This window comes from Eptatretus burgeri, chromosome 9 (assembly GCF_056783735.1).
Source record: "Eptatretus burgeri isolate ZD-2024b chromosome 9, Ebu_testis_v1, whole genome shotgun sequence".
NCBI classification, from domain to species: domain Eukaryota; kingdom Metazoa; phylum Chordata; class Myxini; order Myxiniformes; family Myxinidae; genus Eptatretus; species Eptatretus burgeri.
In genome coordinates this window covers 96,300,757-96,316,321 of record NC_140969.1, presented here as the reverse complement: position 1 = coordinate 96,316,321, position 15,565 = coordinate 96,300,757, and the positions used below count along the sequence as shown (strand labels likewise).

The 15,565-nt window shown below is 41.9% G+C and overlaps 1 protein-coding gene across 2 annotated transcripts in view; it reads left to right on the top strand.

Moving 5' to 3' along the window:
- Window positions 1–15,565, top strand: part of EPB41L4A (erythrocyte membrane protein band 4.1 like 4A) — an 85,982-nt gene that overhangs the window by 26,435 nt on the left and 43,982 nt on the right. For both annotated transcript variants that reach the window (XR_015061927.1, XM_085896234.1), the window contains exons 3-7: window positions 4,688–4,792; window positions 7,261–7,312; window positions 7,731–7,809; window positions 8,987–9,084; window positions 13,564–13,684. Coding sequence is in view for 1 of the 2 variants with exons in the window: in XM_085896234.1 (XP_085752360.1) it covers window positions 4,688–4,792; window positions 7,261–7,312; window positions 7,731–7,809; window positions 8,987–9,084; window positions 13,564–13,684 (455 nt within the window). In the remaining variant the exon portion in view is untranslated. The remainder of the gene's footprint in view (window positions 1–4,687; window positions 4,793–7,260; window positions 7,313–7,730; window positions 7,810–8,986; window positions 9,085–13,563; window positions 13,685–15,565) is intronic.

The window sequence follows — 15,565 nt, the reverse complement described above, 5'->3', positions numbered from 1 at the left end:
GAAAGTGGGTCATGCAGCAAGACAACGATCCTGAACACACGAGATTTTGTGTCTTGCAATGGCCAAGTCAAAGTCCAGACCTTAACCCAATAAGAAATGTTGTCAGAACCTGAAGCAAGCAGTTCATGCTATAAAGCCCACAAATCTCTGAGGTTGAAGAAGCTCTGTATCGAGGAATGGGTCAAAATTCCTCCAAGCTGATGTGCAGGACTGATCAAGAGTTACAGGAAACGTTTGGTTGAAGTTATTGCTGCTCAAGGGGGTGCCACCAATTACTGAATGTCATGCCATGCACGAAGTTTTTGTTTTTTTGTTTGCAAGATATCTCATAAAATTGTAGACGGATTCAGATGAAATTTGGTGTACAGGTTGGGTGTGTGACGAGGCGAAATTAATTTGATTTTGGTAAAACTCCAAATCCGGACATGGATATGAGAATTTTTTTTTAATTTTTTTTTAAAGTGATTCTTCACCATTGACAGATAAAGCCAAAAATGATATATAGCATGATATTTCAAAGAATATTGGTCCTGATCTGTTTGACTGGATCAGGCATTGCTTGGCGGAGTTATGCGCTCTACCGAGTTCCCTTCTAGTTAAGACCTATTTTGAGATTTTAAAAAGTGCCAATTTAGCATTTTATTGCAATATTAGTTTTTTTCTTTTTACAGGATTGAAGGTTTGATGTTAGATTAAGGGAGTTTTATTTTTTTTCCCTTTCCAATGCACTTTGGCTTTGGCAACTACAACCTGACCCTGAAATTCTAGCTGCGAATACAAACCACCCTGCTCATTTGCTTCACCGATCAATTACTACCTCATTAGGCGAGCTACATAATGTGATGCGATTAAATAATAATTACGTTTCCCTACTCCTGTTTCCAGGTGACGGTATAATCACACAAAGGCTATTTGTATTGCTTGTACTGATAACGGTGGTGCACATTCCAAATTGTGTACTTCAAACCATGGGAACCGGTCACGAATCCAGCTGGCTCGGCCGAATGCAACGATACGGCCACCCGTTGGATATTGTCATGGGCAGGTTTGGATGCCGAGCTCTGTCGAGTGTCAATTTGGATAATGTTTCACAAATTCATTTGTTTAAGTTGGCTGTACCGCCAGTATAGCAATTTTCACTCCAGCACTCACTCTGTTCAAACTTGCTGTTAGGAATTCCTCTGCGAATAATTATTGTTGTGAATCTTCAGCTTGATTAGCAAAGCAGCACACAGTGTTGGTGGGTGTGTGACGCACAGAGTTGGTGGGTGTGTGACAGAGTTGGTGCCCGGTTTCTTTCTTTGCATTGTTTTCCTTTTGAATAGGCTTTCTCTGTGGCTGCGTTCTTAATGAATGGTTTGAGAACAGTCCACTATAAACAGGGCATTCTATCAGCAGGATAAACTATCAGTAATACCTTATAACTAAGCAGCTTTCTATTTCAAAGTCTTTAAACCCTAAAGCTTGTTTAGTTTCCACATGTCCGAGACATTTGACTTATATCACCGTGCCAGAGAACCAAACCACAAACCCGCAAATCACAGAGGCAATTAGCAAGAGAGAAATGCCGTGGCCTGCCCGATGGATGGGCGGGTGTGAAAATGCTGTAAAGCGGCACGACATCATCCACTGACGTCATGAGGAAAGACTGCTCAGCCAAATTTCACAAAGAAAATGTCTGAAGGGCCACATTTATTGCATACTTATTCAAAGGGCTTTTAAACTGATGTTCTAAAGTTGTAGATGCCATGCAGCCATTGCCTGTAGTTAGGCACCTGCCAAAGAACGTGCCGCTAGTTCGCCTCGTTCGAGAGTGAGTACGCAAAGTGCCAGATTAAACCCTAACAGCTCATTTTGTGCTCTCATTCTTGATTCCTGTACTTTGCTGCAATTTATGAGGTCATAATTTCATATGGCTGCATCAGCACAGAACTATGTTTTTCTGTGTCGAGTAAGTAAATAGCCCAGAATGATGTAAAGGATCTGTGAATTCTTAGTATTTATTTGCAGTAAATTAATTGAGCTCTGTTTTATATTGTTACGTTGTCCAGTTTTCAGTTTGAGACATCTTATGTCATGGAAAACGACAACTGCAGCAAAGAAAATAACAACTACCCTTTTTGTGCATATGGTTCCATAGACATCTTGCTTGTACTTTGTACATTCTGCCTGCTGGAGATGTCCATAACGTGTCTCATTGCTCTATTGTCTTGTGTACAAAAACACTCAGCTTTGTAGTAAACACACTTTCAATTTACTCGTTGGTTAGCTGTTTTTATTCATTTATTTATTTCTCAATTTTTGATAAAATCTGAACCTATTCAAAATGTCTGTGATGATTCTTCATTATTCTCAGTGCTTTTTTTATTTTTAAGTCAAGTCGATGTAATCCTTGGGAAAAACACACTTCTAAATTGACCTCTAAAGCTGTTCACCACCATCTGAGAATGTCCCCAATCCAAAACCATGATCTTTTCTTCCCTTGTTACCCTTACCTCCCCCCTCCCATCCCCTCAGCCCTTCCACCCCACCCCAATCCCTCCTCCTTCCAAATTTGCAATTTTCTCTCCGAGGAGTTTCCTTCTGTATCCATCTTGTCCACCCCATGCATCCTCTCCTGCCCCCCATTCTTCCCCACATCCCTTATTTGTCAAAGTCTTCCTCTATTTTGTCCCTCATCCCTGCCATTATGTCCCCCCCCTCTTTATTTCTACTCTTCCTTTTGTTCTGTTTCATCCTCATCCATTCTATGTTCTAGCTCCTCCACAAGCCTTGACTTTGCTTAGTATTATCTTCAACAACCAGGCTATAATTGCAATGCTATACAAGTGTCCACAAATTACCATTCCAAATTCAAATCATAATAATTAAAATAATGAAGTGGGCTACAACATTGTGGTTTGATACATGTGAAAGAACATTCTCAAAGTGTTGTTGTCAGGATTTGTCAACATCATCCGAATCTGAATGGACATTTTGGGACTGCACTTGAACACCTCACAAACGTGTTCAACATCCCCCATCATTTGTTCTTTATTGGACTGCCCCCTTCCTCTGCAGGATGCTACTGGTCTCCATAAATTTTCTGTTCCACTCACAAATTGTTTTAGTCGATGGTGGTTGCCTTCCATAGGTCGTCCTGAAGCTTCATTGAACCTTTGTTGCTGATTTGTTCTCTATATACCAGACATCACACTGTGCCCTTTCTTGTGGGAACGCCATTTGCAGTAAATGTGACATCACATGTCATAGGAGACACCTGGAAACTAAAAGAAAAAAATTTTTTTAAAAACTTTGAGAAATGTTCTTTCACCTGCAGCAAACCATGTCATTGTATCCGATTTCATTCGGAGCCTTCAGGAGGAACCTGAATAGGTAAAGATGGATTAATCAGTAGGAACCCGAATTGGTAGAGATGGATTAATCAGTTGGAACCCGAATTGGTAGAGATGGATTAATCAGGAGGAACCCGAATAGGTAAAGATGGATTCATCAGGAGGAACCCTAATAGGTAAAGATGGATTCATCAGGAGGAACTCGAATAGGTAAAGATGGAGCCATCAGGAGGAACTCGAATAGGTAAAGATGGAGCCATCAGGAGGAACTCGAATAGGTAAAGATGGAGCCATCAGGAGGAACTCGAATAGGTAAATATGGAGCCATCAGGAGGAACTCGAATAGGTAAAGATAGAGCCATCAGGAGGAACCCGAATAGGTAAAGATGGAGCCATCAGCAGGAACCCGAATTGGTAAAGATGGAGCCATCAGCAGGAGCCCGAATAGGTAAAGATGGAGCCATCAGCAGGAACCCGAATTGGTAAAGATGGAGCCATCAGCAGGAACCCGAATTGGTAAAGATGGAGCCATCAGCAGGAACCCGAATAGGTAAAGATGGAGCCATCAGCAGGAACCCCAATAGGTAAAGATGGAGCCATCAGCAGGAACCCGAATAGGTAAAGATGGAGCCATCAGCAGGAACCCGAATTGGTAAAGATGGAGCCATCAGCAGGAACCCCAATAGGTAAAGATGGAGCCATCAGCAGGAACCCGAATAGGTAAAGATGGAGCCATCAGGAGGAACCCGAATAGGTAAATATGGAGGAGCCATCAGGTGGATAAGTTTCGGGTTTCAGCTACTACTCCTCTACCCTTATACCACACCAGGTTGAGCCTGGTGTTCAGCACTTACAATTCAATAAGTGCAGCTGAGGATTATCTGGTAGTATGGCGACATTAAATAATGGAGGCTAAGTTCCACCACGTACTTGGCAAAGGAAAGAAGAGGAGTGAGGTGGGTGTATTGGTGGATGGAGTGGTTAAAATATACCTATTAGCATATGTGATGATTATAAATAAAGATACAGCTCCTAAGCTTGTTTTGCAGTCGTTAAAGATATAAGTTGTGATGTCTGGGTCGTAATCTGATTCGAGGATGACGAGAAACTTTATCATGAACACACTGCTCATTTAGTTAAAATGAACTCGTGACATTTAGTCTTGGTCGTGATTTTAACACACTATAATCGTGTTCACTGAGTGGATCATCGTAATTATAATTAATAGCACTTTTATTATGAGATTGTCCATTTACGTTTGCCTTTGTTGCAGTGCTGGTTGTAGTAAAATTATACAGTGCTTGTGCTGGTAAAGGTGACTTCACTCGTCTTTTGTGTGGGCTCCTCTTTAGAAAAGATCCAAGTGCTCTGCGTTACTCGATCATGTGTTCTACCACCTGGACCTAATGGAGACTGATTACTTTGGCTTGCGCTACAAAGACAAGCATCTGCAGTCGGTGAGTCTGGCACTGTTTTACCTGTTTTAGGTTTTCTTTTTTGATAATGCTCGGGGAGTTCAGTGAAACGTTGAAGGATGACTGTTGTATGCACTGATAGAGATGACTCGCAGACATGACTCTGACAAACATGATCATTAAACTTAGAGAAGGCCACTCAATGACATCCTGGGAAGTGGTGGACATGAGGTAAGGGTGGCAATGTAACTATGATAATGACGGACTGTAAAGAGATTATTAAGTGAATGGATGTGATTTATATTTTATTTTTTACTTGGAGGAGAGCAGACAATAATCTTGGTGTATGTCCAACCTAGTGGTGTTGGATACGTAAGTCTGGAGTATTGGGATTGGAAAAAGCTGATAGCACACAAAGCTGAGAAAAACAAGGTTAGACATTTACTGTGCCTTCAGAAAGTATTCACACCCCTTGACTAGCCTGGTGTTGGCTCAGTGGTTAGGGTGGCGGCTTGGGATCCTCGGGTCCTGAGTTCAAGCCCCGTCGGCCGCTGAATTAATACACCAGGGGGTTGACTCAGCCTGTCATCCTTCTGAAGTCGGCGAAATGAGTACCAGTTCCAGTGTGTGTACTGGTAGAGGGGCACTGCATGAGCGACACAGTCGCGCTTCAAGAAATGATAGCTACCCCGGCAGTTAAGCTGCCATACGACCACCACCACTCCTTGACTTTTGTCACATTTTGTTGTGTTGAAGCCTGAATTTAAAATGGATTAAATTTAAATATTTTGTCACTGTTTCACACAAAATACCCCGTTAATGACAAAGTGAAACATGTTTTTAGAAATTTTTCAAATCAATTCGGAATGAAAAGCTGAAATGTCTTGTGTCAATAAGTATTCAACCCCTTTGCTATGACACTCCAAATTGAGCTCAGGTGCATCCATTTTCCTTTGGTCATCCTTGAGATGTCTCCAAAACTTGATTGGAGTCCTCCTGTGGCCTATTCAATTGATTGGACATGATTTAGAAAGAAACACACCTTTCTATATGAGATCCCACAGTTGACCGTGCATGTCAGAGCAGAAACTCTTACCATGAAGTCGAAGGAACTGTCCGAAGTAAAACTCTGAGATAGAATTGTGAGGAAGTATAGATATGGGGAAGGGTATAAAACAATTTGTTGAAACAAAACAAGTGTTGAAAGTTCCCATGAAAACAGTGAGCTCCATCATTAGGAAATGGAAAGGATATGGAACTACCCAGACTTTTCGTAGAGCTGGCCATCCGACCAAGCTGAGGAACTGGTTAAGTAGAACCTTGGTCAGGGAGGTGACCAATACCCAATGACCACTCTGACAACTACAGAGTTCCTTGGCTGAGATGGGAAAACATGCCGGAAGGACAACAGTCTCAGCAGCAGTTCACAAATCTAGGCTTTATCAAGGTTTAGTCCTCAAAGACTGGCCAGACAGAAACCACTCCTGAGAAAAAGGCACATGACCGCATGTCTGGAGTTTGCAAAAAGGCATGTCAAAGACTCTGAGAGTATGAGACAAAAGATTCTGTGGTCTGATGAGATGAAAATTAAACTCTTTGGGCCTGAATGTAAAGCGCTACGTCTGGCGGAAACCGAGCACAGCTCATCACCCATCTCACACCATCCCTACCGTGAAGCATGGTAATGGCGGCATCATGCGATGGGGATGCTTTTCATTGGCAGGGATTGGGAGACTTGCATGTTGTTTTCACTCTATTAATTTCCAAAAAGGATCTTGCATGTCTGATGATACTCTCTTCAGAGCGTTGGTGCTGCCAAAACGGTCTATTGGCAGTAGTTTTGTTGGGTGGTTTGCTGTTGCCCCCCCTCCCCCACCCCCCCCCCACCCCCAGCAGTCAATCAGGAGCCAAATTTGTAATTTGTTCATGATTGCGGCAATGGCTCGCCTACTCTTTCCGGAGAACACCGTGAGATCTTTATCATCCATCAATTAATTCCGACAGACGGGACATCGAGTTTAATGTCCATCCGAGGGACGGCACGCACATTGATGCCTCACCCTGCCTGTGAAACATCAGGATGACAGCTTGCAGCTAGGTCGAGATTTGAACCGAGGATAAATTGCTCAGAGGCCAGCGTGCATACCTCTTGGTTATGCTGACAGCAATCATGCATGTCTCGACAGAGCTAATTATTAGCTATGACTTTTCCGAAACCCTTCCATGGTTTGAAAAATATTCAGATGTATTCTCGGTAAGGCATTTGGAGAATCAATGATCAAGGTTTTCATCGGTTTTCAAAAGGATTTGTGCAATTGTGAGCATGAATGTACCGTTATTATTTTGTGGAGTATTTCAAATTTTTGTTTGAGCTTGTGTAATAACATTTGGCACGAATAAATTTTTCCTTCATTTGTATTTCTTGGTTTGTCGAAGTAATTTGGTCCTTTCTGTCTCTTGTTCGCTGTACCTTTTTCCCCTCTCTCCATCTCTTCCTTCGATAACCTCAGCACTGGCTGGAACCGTGCAAGAGCTTGAGAGACCACAAAGGCCTGATGGAGAGTGGGTACCTGCTTTGCTGCTTTACTGGCACCACTTGCTTTTAATAGACGTGTCATTTGTGGCATTGTTTTGACTTATTTCGGACAAACTTGTCACGTGTTTTTGTTTTTTTTAAAACAACACTCGGTAGCGTAATGGTTAGAGCGTCCACTCTGAATCTGGAAGGTCAGTGTTTTGAACCCTTCTGAGTCATAACAAAATCTCTAAAAATGGTACATGCTGCTGCCTTGCTTGATACTCAGCATTTGGAAGGAGAGAACATGGACAAGCAACTAGAGCACAAGCTTTGGGCTTTATAGCCTCCTCCTGCGTTGAAGTTCCTTGTAAGGGGACATGTATTATAGTATTGTAAAACATTTATACTGAAATGTAATGCTTGAATACAAGTACATGATATGACTCTTTTGACATTCTGCAGCTGGTCCTCCATTTACTATGTACTTTGGTGTGAGGTTTTATGCCAAGAATCAATCACAGTTGAAGGAAGAGGTAACGAGGTGAGCTGCACAAAAACACCAATCTCAAATGTTTTGCAGATAATGTGAATATTGCCCAGAACTTATTGTGCAGCTGTAGATAATGGATTTACAGATGGTGCGAATGGAGAGGGAAGTAGGATTGATGATTGATAGGGTGGAAATGTGTTTGAAATCGGAGAGCTGTGTACATATCTGCAGCGTGGACAACAACCCAAAAGCGACAGAGTGCAATGGTCACGTTGGGTTTCCAAACCAGTCTTGAACATATCACCATTTCAGATTTTGTCCTCGTCAAAGTTGTCAACAATATAAAATGGCTCAAACCAATCTAATGCACATACTCATTGTTTTAACAGCTGAGGAACACATGATAGCGAAGGCACAAAAAATAGTATAAACAACCTTTACTGCCAAAGAAAGTAAACACTTCTAAAACTAGAACTGCACTCGGTAGCACGCAAACCTCCACCAGGCTGAACAGTTGACGGTTTGTATCCCACTGATAGCCCCGGATGTGCATCCAGACTTGAACCAAAATCGAATCGGCTTGTTCTTGTCACCTACCAAACTCATCCACCAGGTTTCGGCCGAATTCCTCCACAATGGTTTTGAAATATCATTTTTGGCCCGATCTCTCAATTGTGAACAATCACATTAAATAATTCTCATGTTCAAAACTTCACCAAAATCGAATGAATGAATCCTTGTCACACACCCAACCTGTCCACCAAGTTTCAACTGAATCCGAAACCCTTTGAGATATCTTTTTCACAGACAGACAGACAAACAGAAACAGCTGTGAATACATAACCTCCATCCATCTTCGGTAGTGAAGGTAATAAATGTGTAAGTGCGAAGAAAATATAACGGGCTGAATACATGGGGTGGGTGTAAAAGAAAGGTGCATTCAATCATGGGAGAGTTGGCAGATAGACATTGAGAAGCAGAATCTCCAAGCTTGACGTCTCAATCATCCCCCATTCGTGTTATTACCACCTGCATGTGAATAAAAATGATGTTCAGCCAACACGATGTCTCAAAAGCTTTGTTTTACTTATCTTTTTACTCTTAAATATCAGCTTGTTGAGTGATCTGTTTTGAAATTCGGCAGTTGATGCTTCTTTTGATAGTGGCGGTAACAGTTGTAGCATAATTGTTTTGTGACATCCAATTTGTGAACTGTTATTCTGTTTAGGTATCAGTTTTACCTGCAGGTGAAGCAGGACGTGTTGCAAGGTCGAGTACCATGTTTGCCGCATACTGCTACTGAGCTTGCTGCACTCACTCTACAGGGTGAGTATGCAGTAAATGAATGGCTTGCTGTGCTGCTTTAACTCCCTTACAGGGTGTTCTTTGATCATAAAATAACAATATAGCTCGGCTTGAAATGGAACTGTGTCCTGAGAAGTCTTCAGGGATCCACCAAGTCATCACAGTGTCTGACAGTTAAATCGGGTTGATTGGTCTTGACTGCAGTTCATCGACTCTTCCACTGGTTGGCCCAATATCTATTCATGTCCAGACATAGGTCCTGTGTCTCTGTCCCTCTCCATCAGTTAATTCCCTCTTGCCTCCTGCTATCCTGCTCATTCCTACCCAAATCCATTCTTTTACACTACCGATTTAAAGTTTTAGAACACCCCCATTTTTCCAGTTTTTACTGAAATTTAAGCAGTTCAAGTCCAGTGAATAACCTGAAATGGTATAAAGTTTTTGCGGTAAACTGCCAGAGGTTAAAAAAAAAAGTTTAGGTTACCAAAAACTGAAAAATAATGTAAATTTCATTTGTTAAAAAAGGCCCTTTTCAGGGAACAAGTAATGGGTGAGCAAATGCAGCTGTTCTGCAACAATGGAAGTAAATTTAACCTTGAAAGTTGATGGAAACAATTCTGACAGGTGTCCCAACTTTTGTTAATTAGTTACAAACCCTCTGTCTGTATAAAAGCAGTGTTGGAACAGACTGTGTTGCTACACCCTCTGAAGCATTATTTGGACAATATTGCACTGCAGGAAGTAGTATATTGCTATCATAATGGCGAGAAAAAGACAATTAACAACGGAAGACAGAACATGATAACCATTAAAAGTGTAGGTCTTTCCTTTAGAGAAATTGCAAAGAAGCCAAGGTGTCAGTGAGTACAGTTTCCTGCACCATCAAAAGGCACTTGGAAACTGGAGGAAACTCTGACAGGAAGAGGTCTGGCAGACCCAAAGCCACAACACAATCAGAAGACAAGTTTCTGAAAGTCAACAGCTTGCATGATGGGCAGCTCACAGGACAGCAGCTTCAAGCACAGCTTTACACTGGTCGAAGTAAGGAAGTCTCAGTTTCAAATGTGAAGAGAAGACTTCGAGCTGCAGGTTTGACAGGTCGAGTGGCAGTAAGAAAGCCATTGCTAAGATGGCAAAATAAGAAAAAGAGGCTTTCCTGGGCCATGAAGCACCACCAGTGGACGACTGAAAACTGGAATGTCTTATGGACCGATGAATCAAAATTTGAAATCTTTGGTTCATCACGCAGAGTTTTTGTATGCCATCGAGTATGTGAAAGGATGGTTCCTCAGTGTGTGACAACAACTGTCAAACATGGAGGAGGAAGCGTGATGATCTGGGGCTCTTTTGCTGGATCCAGAGTCGGCGACTTTCACAGAGTGACTGGCACCCTGAACCAAAAAGGCTACCACAGCATTTTGCAGCGCCATGCAATACCCTCTGGTCTACGCCTAGTTGGTCAGGGGTTCATCCTACAGCAAGATAACAACCCAAAACATACCTCCAGGCTATGTCAAAACTACCTTAGAAGACAAGAACAAGACGGTAGGCTTTAAATCATGGAATGGCCAGCACAGTCTCCAGACTTAAACCCCACCGAACTGGTTTGGGATGAACTGGACAGAAGGGTGAAAGCAAAGCAACCTACAAGTGCAACAGTGTTGGGAAGAACTTTCCGAACAATATTTTATTTCCATTGTAAAAAGAATGCCATGAGTATGTTCAGTTGTTATATCTGCAAAAGGTGGCCACTTTGATGAGTCAAAAATTTAGATGACTCTTTGATTTCTTTTTATCTGCAATTGTTTATTTATTCTTTGCTTTAATTTCAGTATGCATTGAAAATTAAACTGCTTGGACAAGTCCACGAACGCAATCAATTGGGGGGGGGGGGTGTTGTGTTGACAATGACATGCACATATCCTGGTACACTGTCTCGTGTCGTTGTGAACACCCCTCGTCGATCGCGTTGGTGAACTTGTCCACCCGACAGTGCTGAGAGCGACGAACTTGGTCAATGCTGCGTCCGTCGGGATCAATCGTGTCGATTTTATCATCATATCACCAACTTTGCTTGAAGACAAAACGAGTGCTATGGAAGGTCCGAAAATAAGAGGAAGATTACCGACTTGTTTTCGTCAGTCAGTGCGACGCTGTCGAAAGAACGCAAAACTAGACGAGATCGGCAAGCAGGCAGTCAGCAAGCTGGATGGCGTGGAACGAAAGGCACCACAAATCCTGTGACCAAGCTAGAGGGGAGGGGGGGGGTCGCACACAAATGCCATGGAGTGGGGCCACTCCATTCGAGTGATCCTCAATAGGTACAGACGCTTACACTTTCAGATATTTACACAGATAGGATAAGGACTTTCTTCTTACACATCTTTTTCTTCCATCTTTCTTTCTCTCTGTCTCGTCTTCTGTGGACGCATCAAAGAACATCAACGCGGGTGAAGCCCGATTGTTCTTTTATGGGCGGAATCTGAAGGAGCAAACAAACTGACTCGCATTCACATTTTCATCTTGCATGATGCTACACCCCCCACGTTGCACTACACCACATCTCCCACTCCCACATCTTAGACATAACCAGTATTCCTCCCACCAACCTCTCCCTCAGCATTCTGGGTTTTGTTGGTCCGTCGACCGTGCCAGGTATTGAGGTCATTTACTCTCATCTGCTTTCTTTCTATCTGGGATATATAATTGTGTGTGTGTGTGTGTGTGTGTGTGTGTGTGCGTGTGTGTGTGCGTGTGTGTGTGCGTGCGTGCGTGTGTGCGTGCGTGCGTGCGTGCGTGCGTGCGTGCGTGCGCGCGCGTACGTGCATTCTTGGTTGACATCCTTGCTTTCTTTGGTGTTGGTAATGCCAGAGTTTTCCACTGACAACTCTGCCGTTTGTTCTCGGGATCGTATTCGAATATCCACGATTCATCGCCAGTAATGACTCTCCCGAGCAGGTCTGGATCGTCCTCGAGGCGCTCGATAATGTCTTGACAGACAGTGATTCTTTGCTGTTTCTGATTCTCAGACAACAGCTTGGAGATCATCTTTTCCACACCTTGCGCATTTCGAGATTTTCAGTGATGATGCTTCAGACAGTGTCCTTGTTGATAGAAAGTTCCTCAGCAATCATCCGCACCATGAGTCGACGATCTGCGCGCACCATCTGCTTCTCACGCTCGATGTTGTCTGCCGTTCTGCTCGTTGAAGGTCTTCCAGATCGTGGATCGTCTTCAACCTCCTCCCGTCCCTCTTTGACTCTCCTTCATTCAAATGCACGTGTACGTGACATCGTTTCTTTCCCGTAGACTTGCTGCAGCATTGCAAAGGATTAGGAAGGTGTTTTGCCAAGCTTGGCAATAAACTTCAGATTGGCTCTCTGCTCACGACTCATAGCGTGACGACTCAGACTAGACAACGTGTAAAGCACGACCTGTAAAAAAAACATCACACAATGAGTGCAGTCAACCATCACCAATCATATATATTGCTGGAATGTTGCGAAAGACTGTGACGCAACCTGTTCATTCAAGTTGTGTAAGTGGAGCACACAGCACGCTCAGTCCCGTTACTTTTTAGACGGACCTCGTGTATATACACACATATATATATATATATATAGATACATACATATATATATATATATATATGTTATATAGAAACACATGTATATATGCACTGCGGACACTAACTTATACCAACAGGAAATGATAGGAGCTCAACACCTCTCATCAATGGATATTTTTCGTACTTCCAATATTTCCTTGAGTTCGATTTTCATTGAGGAGCAGAACAATTATGGTTAACCATTTTGAAGTTGCCACTCTTCCGTTTAAATGCTGAAAATTATGTTTAAGAGATGACTTTAAGTACAGATTTTGTGCTGGTAATGGCAGGTTAAAAGTGCCCGGCAAGCCAAACCGAATCGCTGAAAACGTACACATAGCACATGTGCAAAAGGCCTCGTTTCGCATTCAGATGTCATTTAGTAAGTCGCGTATTAATGCAGATCTACATTTAAAATCCTTCAACAGATTTTAGCATTTTCAGACTTTATCCATTATTTCACATTCATTGTCATATGGACTTTACTGAAGAAGATGACACACTATAACACCCATCGTTATTTCACTGAGAGCACAATGCATTACTTTTTACTGATCCAAATCTCTCGAGCAAATCCACATTTCATTTTATTCCATTTTAAAGCTAGTATGCCGGCTGCGTCCATTGTTTGGTGAGCAGGAATTTGGAACTTGGCCAGGTTACCGGAATTTGGCTTGATTACCTGCACACAGTCATCCATTCTTTTTCCAAAAGCATCCTGGGAATGATCCCAACAAACATTTCAAACCAAATGTACAATTTGTTCCCTTCCTGTTGGTGATGGACCTTGATGAAATAATATCGGTGTGATACAAGCTTGGTATTATTGTATTTCTCATATTTTAGCACGGGATCTATTATAAATGTCATCATATCTTCAATTTCTTTTGTAGCTGAGCTGGGAGACTATGAGTCTGGAAATCTAGATCCGGGATATGCATCCGTGTACCGCTTCACTCCAAACCAGAATGAGGAACTTGAGCAGAAGGCTGAGGCCCAGCATCGTAGCCTACGGTAAGGACGCGGTTACTTTCCCATTCCATGCTATTTGAACAGTATCTCCATGTTATTAATAAGTTTCACTTTATTTAAAGCAGGATATGTCGACATGTCATATTTCTGCAAAGGCATGGATGATTCCCACTTTTGGCCTCAAAATAGCTTTTATTAAGAGTTGAATTTGGTCGTTTTTTTGTGATGTTATGCGATAACAATTTAGGAATTTTAAAATAGTACATTTGAAAAGTTTGTGAAAAACATCATTTTGGTGTGATTTGTTGAATTTTGTTTTTGAGGGGCACGGTTGAGTGGGAGTGGGGTTAACAAAGTCGACATTTTTCCTTTTACGCATTTTGTTGTGCTTCACAGCAAATGTTCGTTGTCTTGCCTCTCGTTACTCCACTGAACTTCACCCCGGGAGACCAGCATGTGTTTGTATGAATAATTAGTATTTGGTGTTATTCATTTGTGATGCGTTTTGCTCATTGTATTATATTGTGCCAGGTTGCCCACGCATCGGTGACTGGCCATTAGTCGGACAGATGTTGCTTGTTGCTACACATAAACCAATGTCGAACGCCAGAGTTTCCATGGTCATAAAATGAAGGGGCTTGGAAATCCCATCGGTGACACAATAAACACAATGGACAACATTTCGGATAAAGTTACCACAATAAATTTAAATGCAAGATTAAATATTTACTCTTTATTATGACTCGTCCACATATTCCCAAAGTCTTAAAAGTTGGAGTGTCTTTCCAGCTCATGTCCAGCATGTTTGTGTGTGACCAGTTGGGATGCACCTGCAAGCTTTCATGGGAGGTGAAGTGCACACTTTACCAGCGAGAGGACGTGCATCAAATTCTGTGGTTATTGATAAAGCTTTACTAAAAGATTATCATTACGTGTGATGGAATACTCGTGTTTTGGATGTTCCAGCGGACTGTTATGATGCTTGCAGCCACCACCATGTTCGAACTCTTTCTCTGTATGCAAAGTTCTTACTTTATGGTGATGCAAAACCGATTTCCCAGAGTGGCCAGAATAGTTAGAACCCCTTTCTTGAGCAATTTCCTTAGAAATTAAAAAATATATGGAAAAAATTTATCCTTATAATAATTGGACTTGGACTCACCTGCCATCTGCAAGTTCACTTTGAAAACTTGACAATTGCATCTTGAATGATTACTGATGATGTCGTGAATACATATCACACTTTACTAGGTGTCTGTCATGCTCACTGTCGTGAAGGGTGTTCATTAAGTTACCTGAATTATTTTATCAGGATTTTAAGGCTTATTTTTCATCTTTTTTTTTTTCCTCTTTTTTTTTTTTTAACACGAAAGGCTTAGTTTGGTGAAGCTATAGTATGTTTATTACCCAACACATGGGAAGCAAAAAGCAAGGTGAAGCAATTGGTTTACTATGTCTGTCCGTCTGTTCGTGTGTCTTTCCACAAACGTCAGTTTATGATCAAGGAACAACTTCTTTGTGTTAAATGTTATATTTTGAACACGAATTGGAAAACAAACCTGTAGTTTTACCATACTTTGGCTCTAAATTTGTCCCGATCGCACATGCGCAGAGGGGAGTGAGAATATTTTTTACTCTGTCTACCTGTCTGGCAGTCAAACTAAATTTAAAATCATTCCAAACAGGAAACTTACTGGTTTTAAGGATGTTCTAAACGACGCAAACAACAGGTACGAATAAGTAATGTAACGTGTTCGATAAGGTGATGTATTAGAGACTGGGTAAAATGGCGGTAAAACCAGGAATTAATTTATTACACACCTTTAAACCCCTTTAAAACTCTTTCCAATCGAATTATATGCTTGAACACGGGAGAACACAAAAATCGCCTTCATAATACTTCCAAGAACCTTCAGTTTTTGT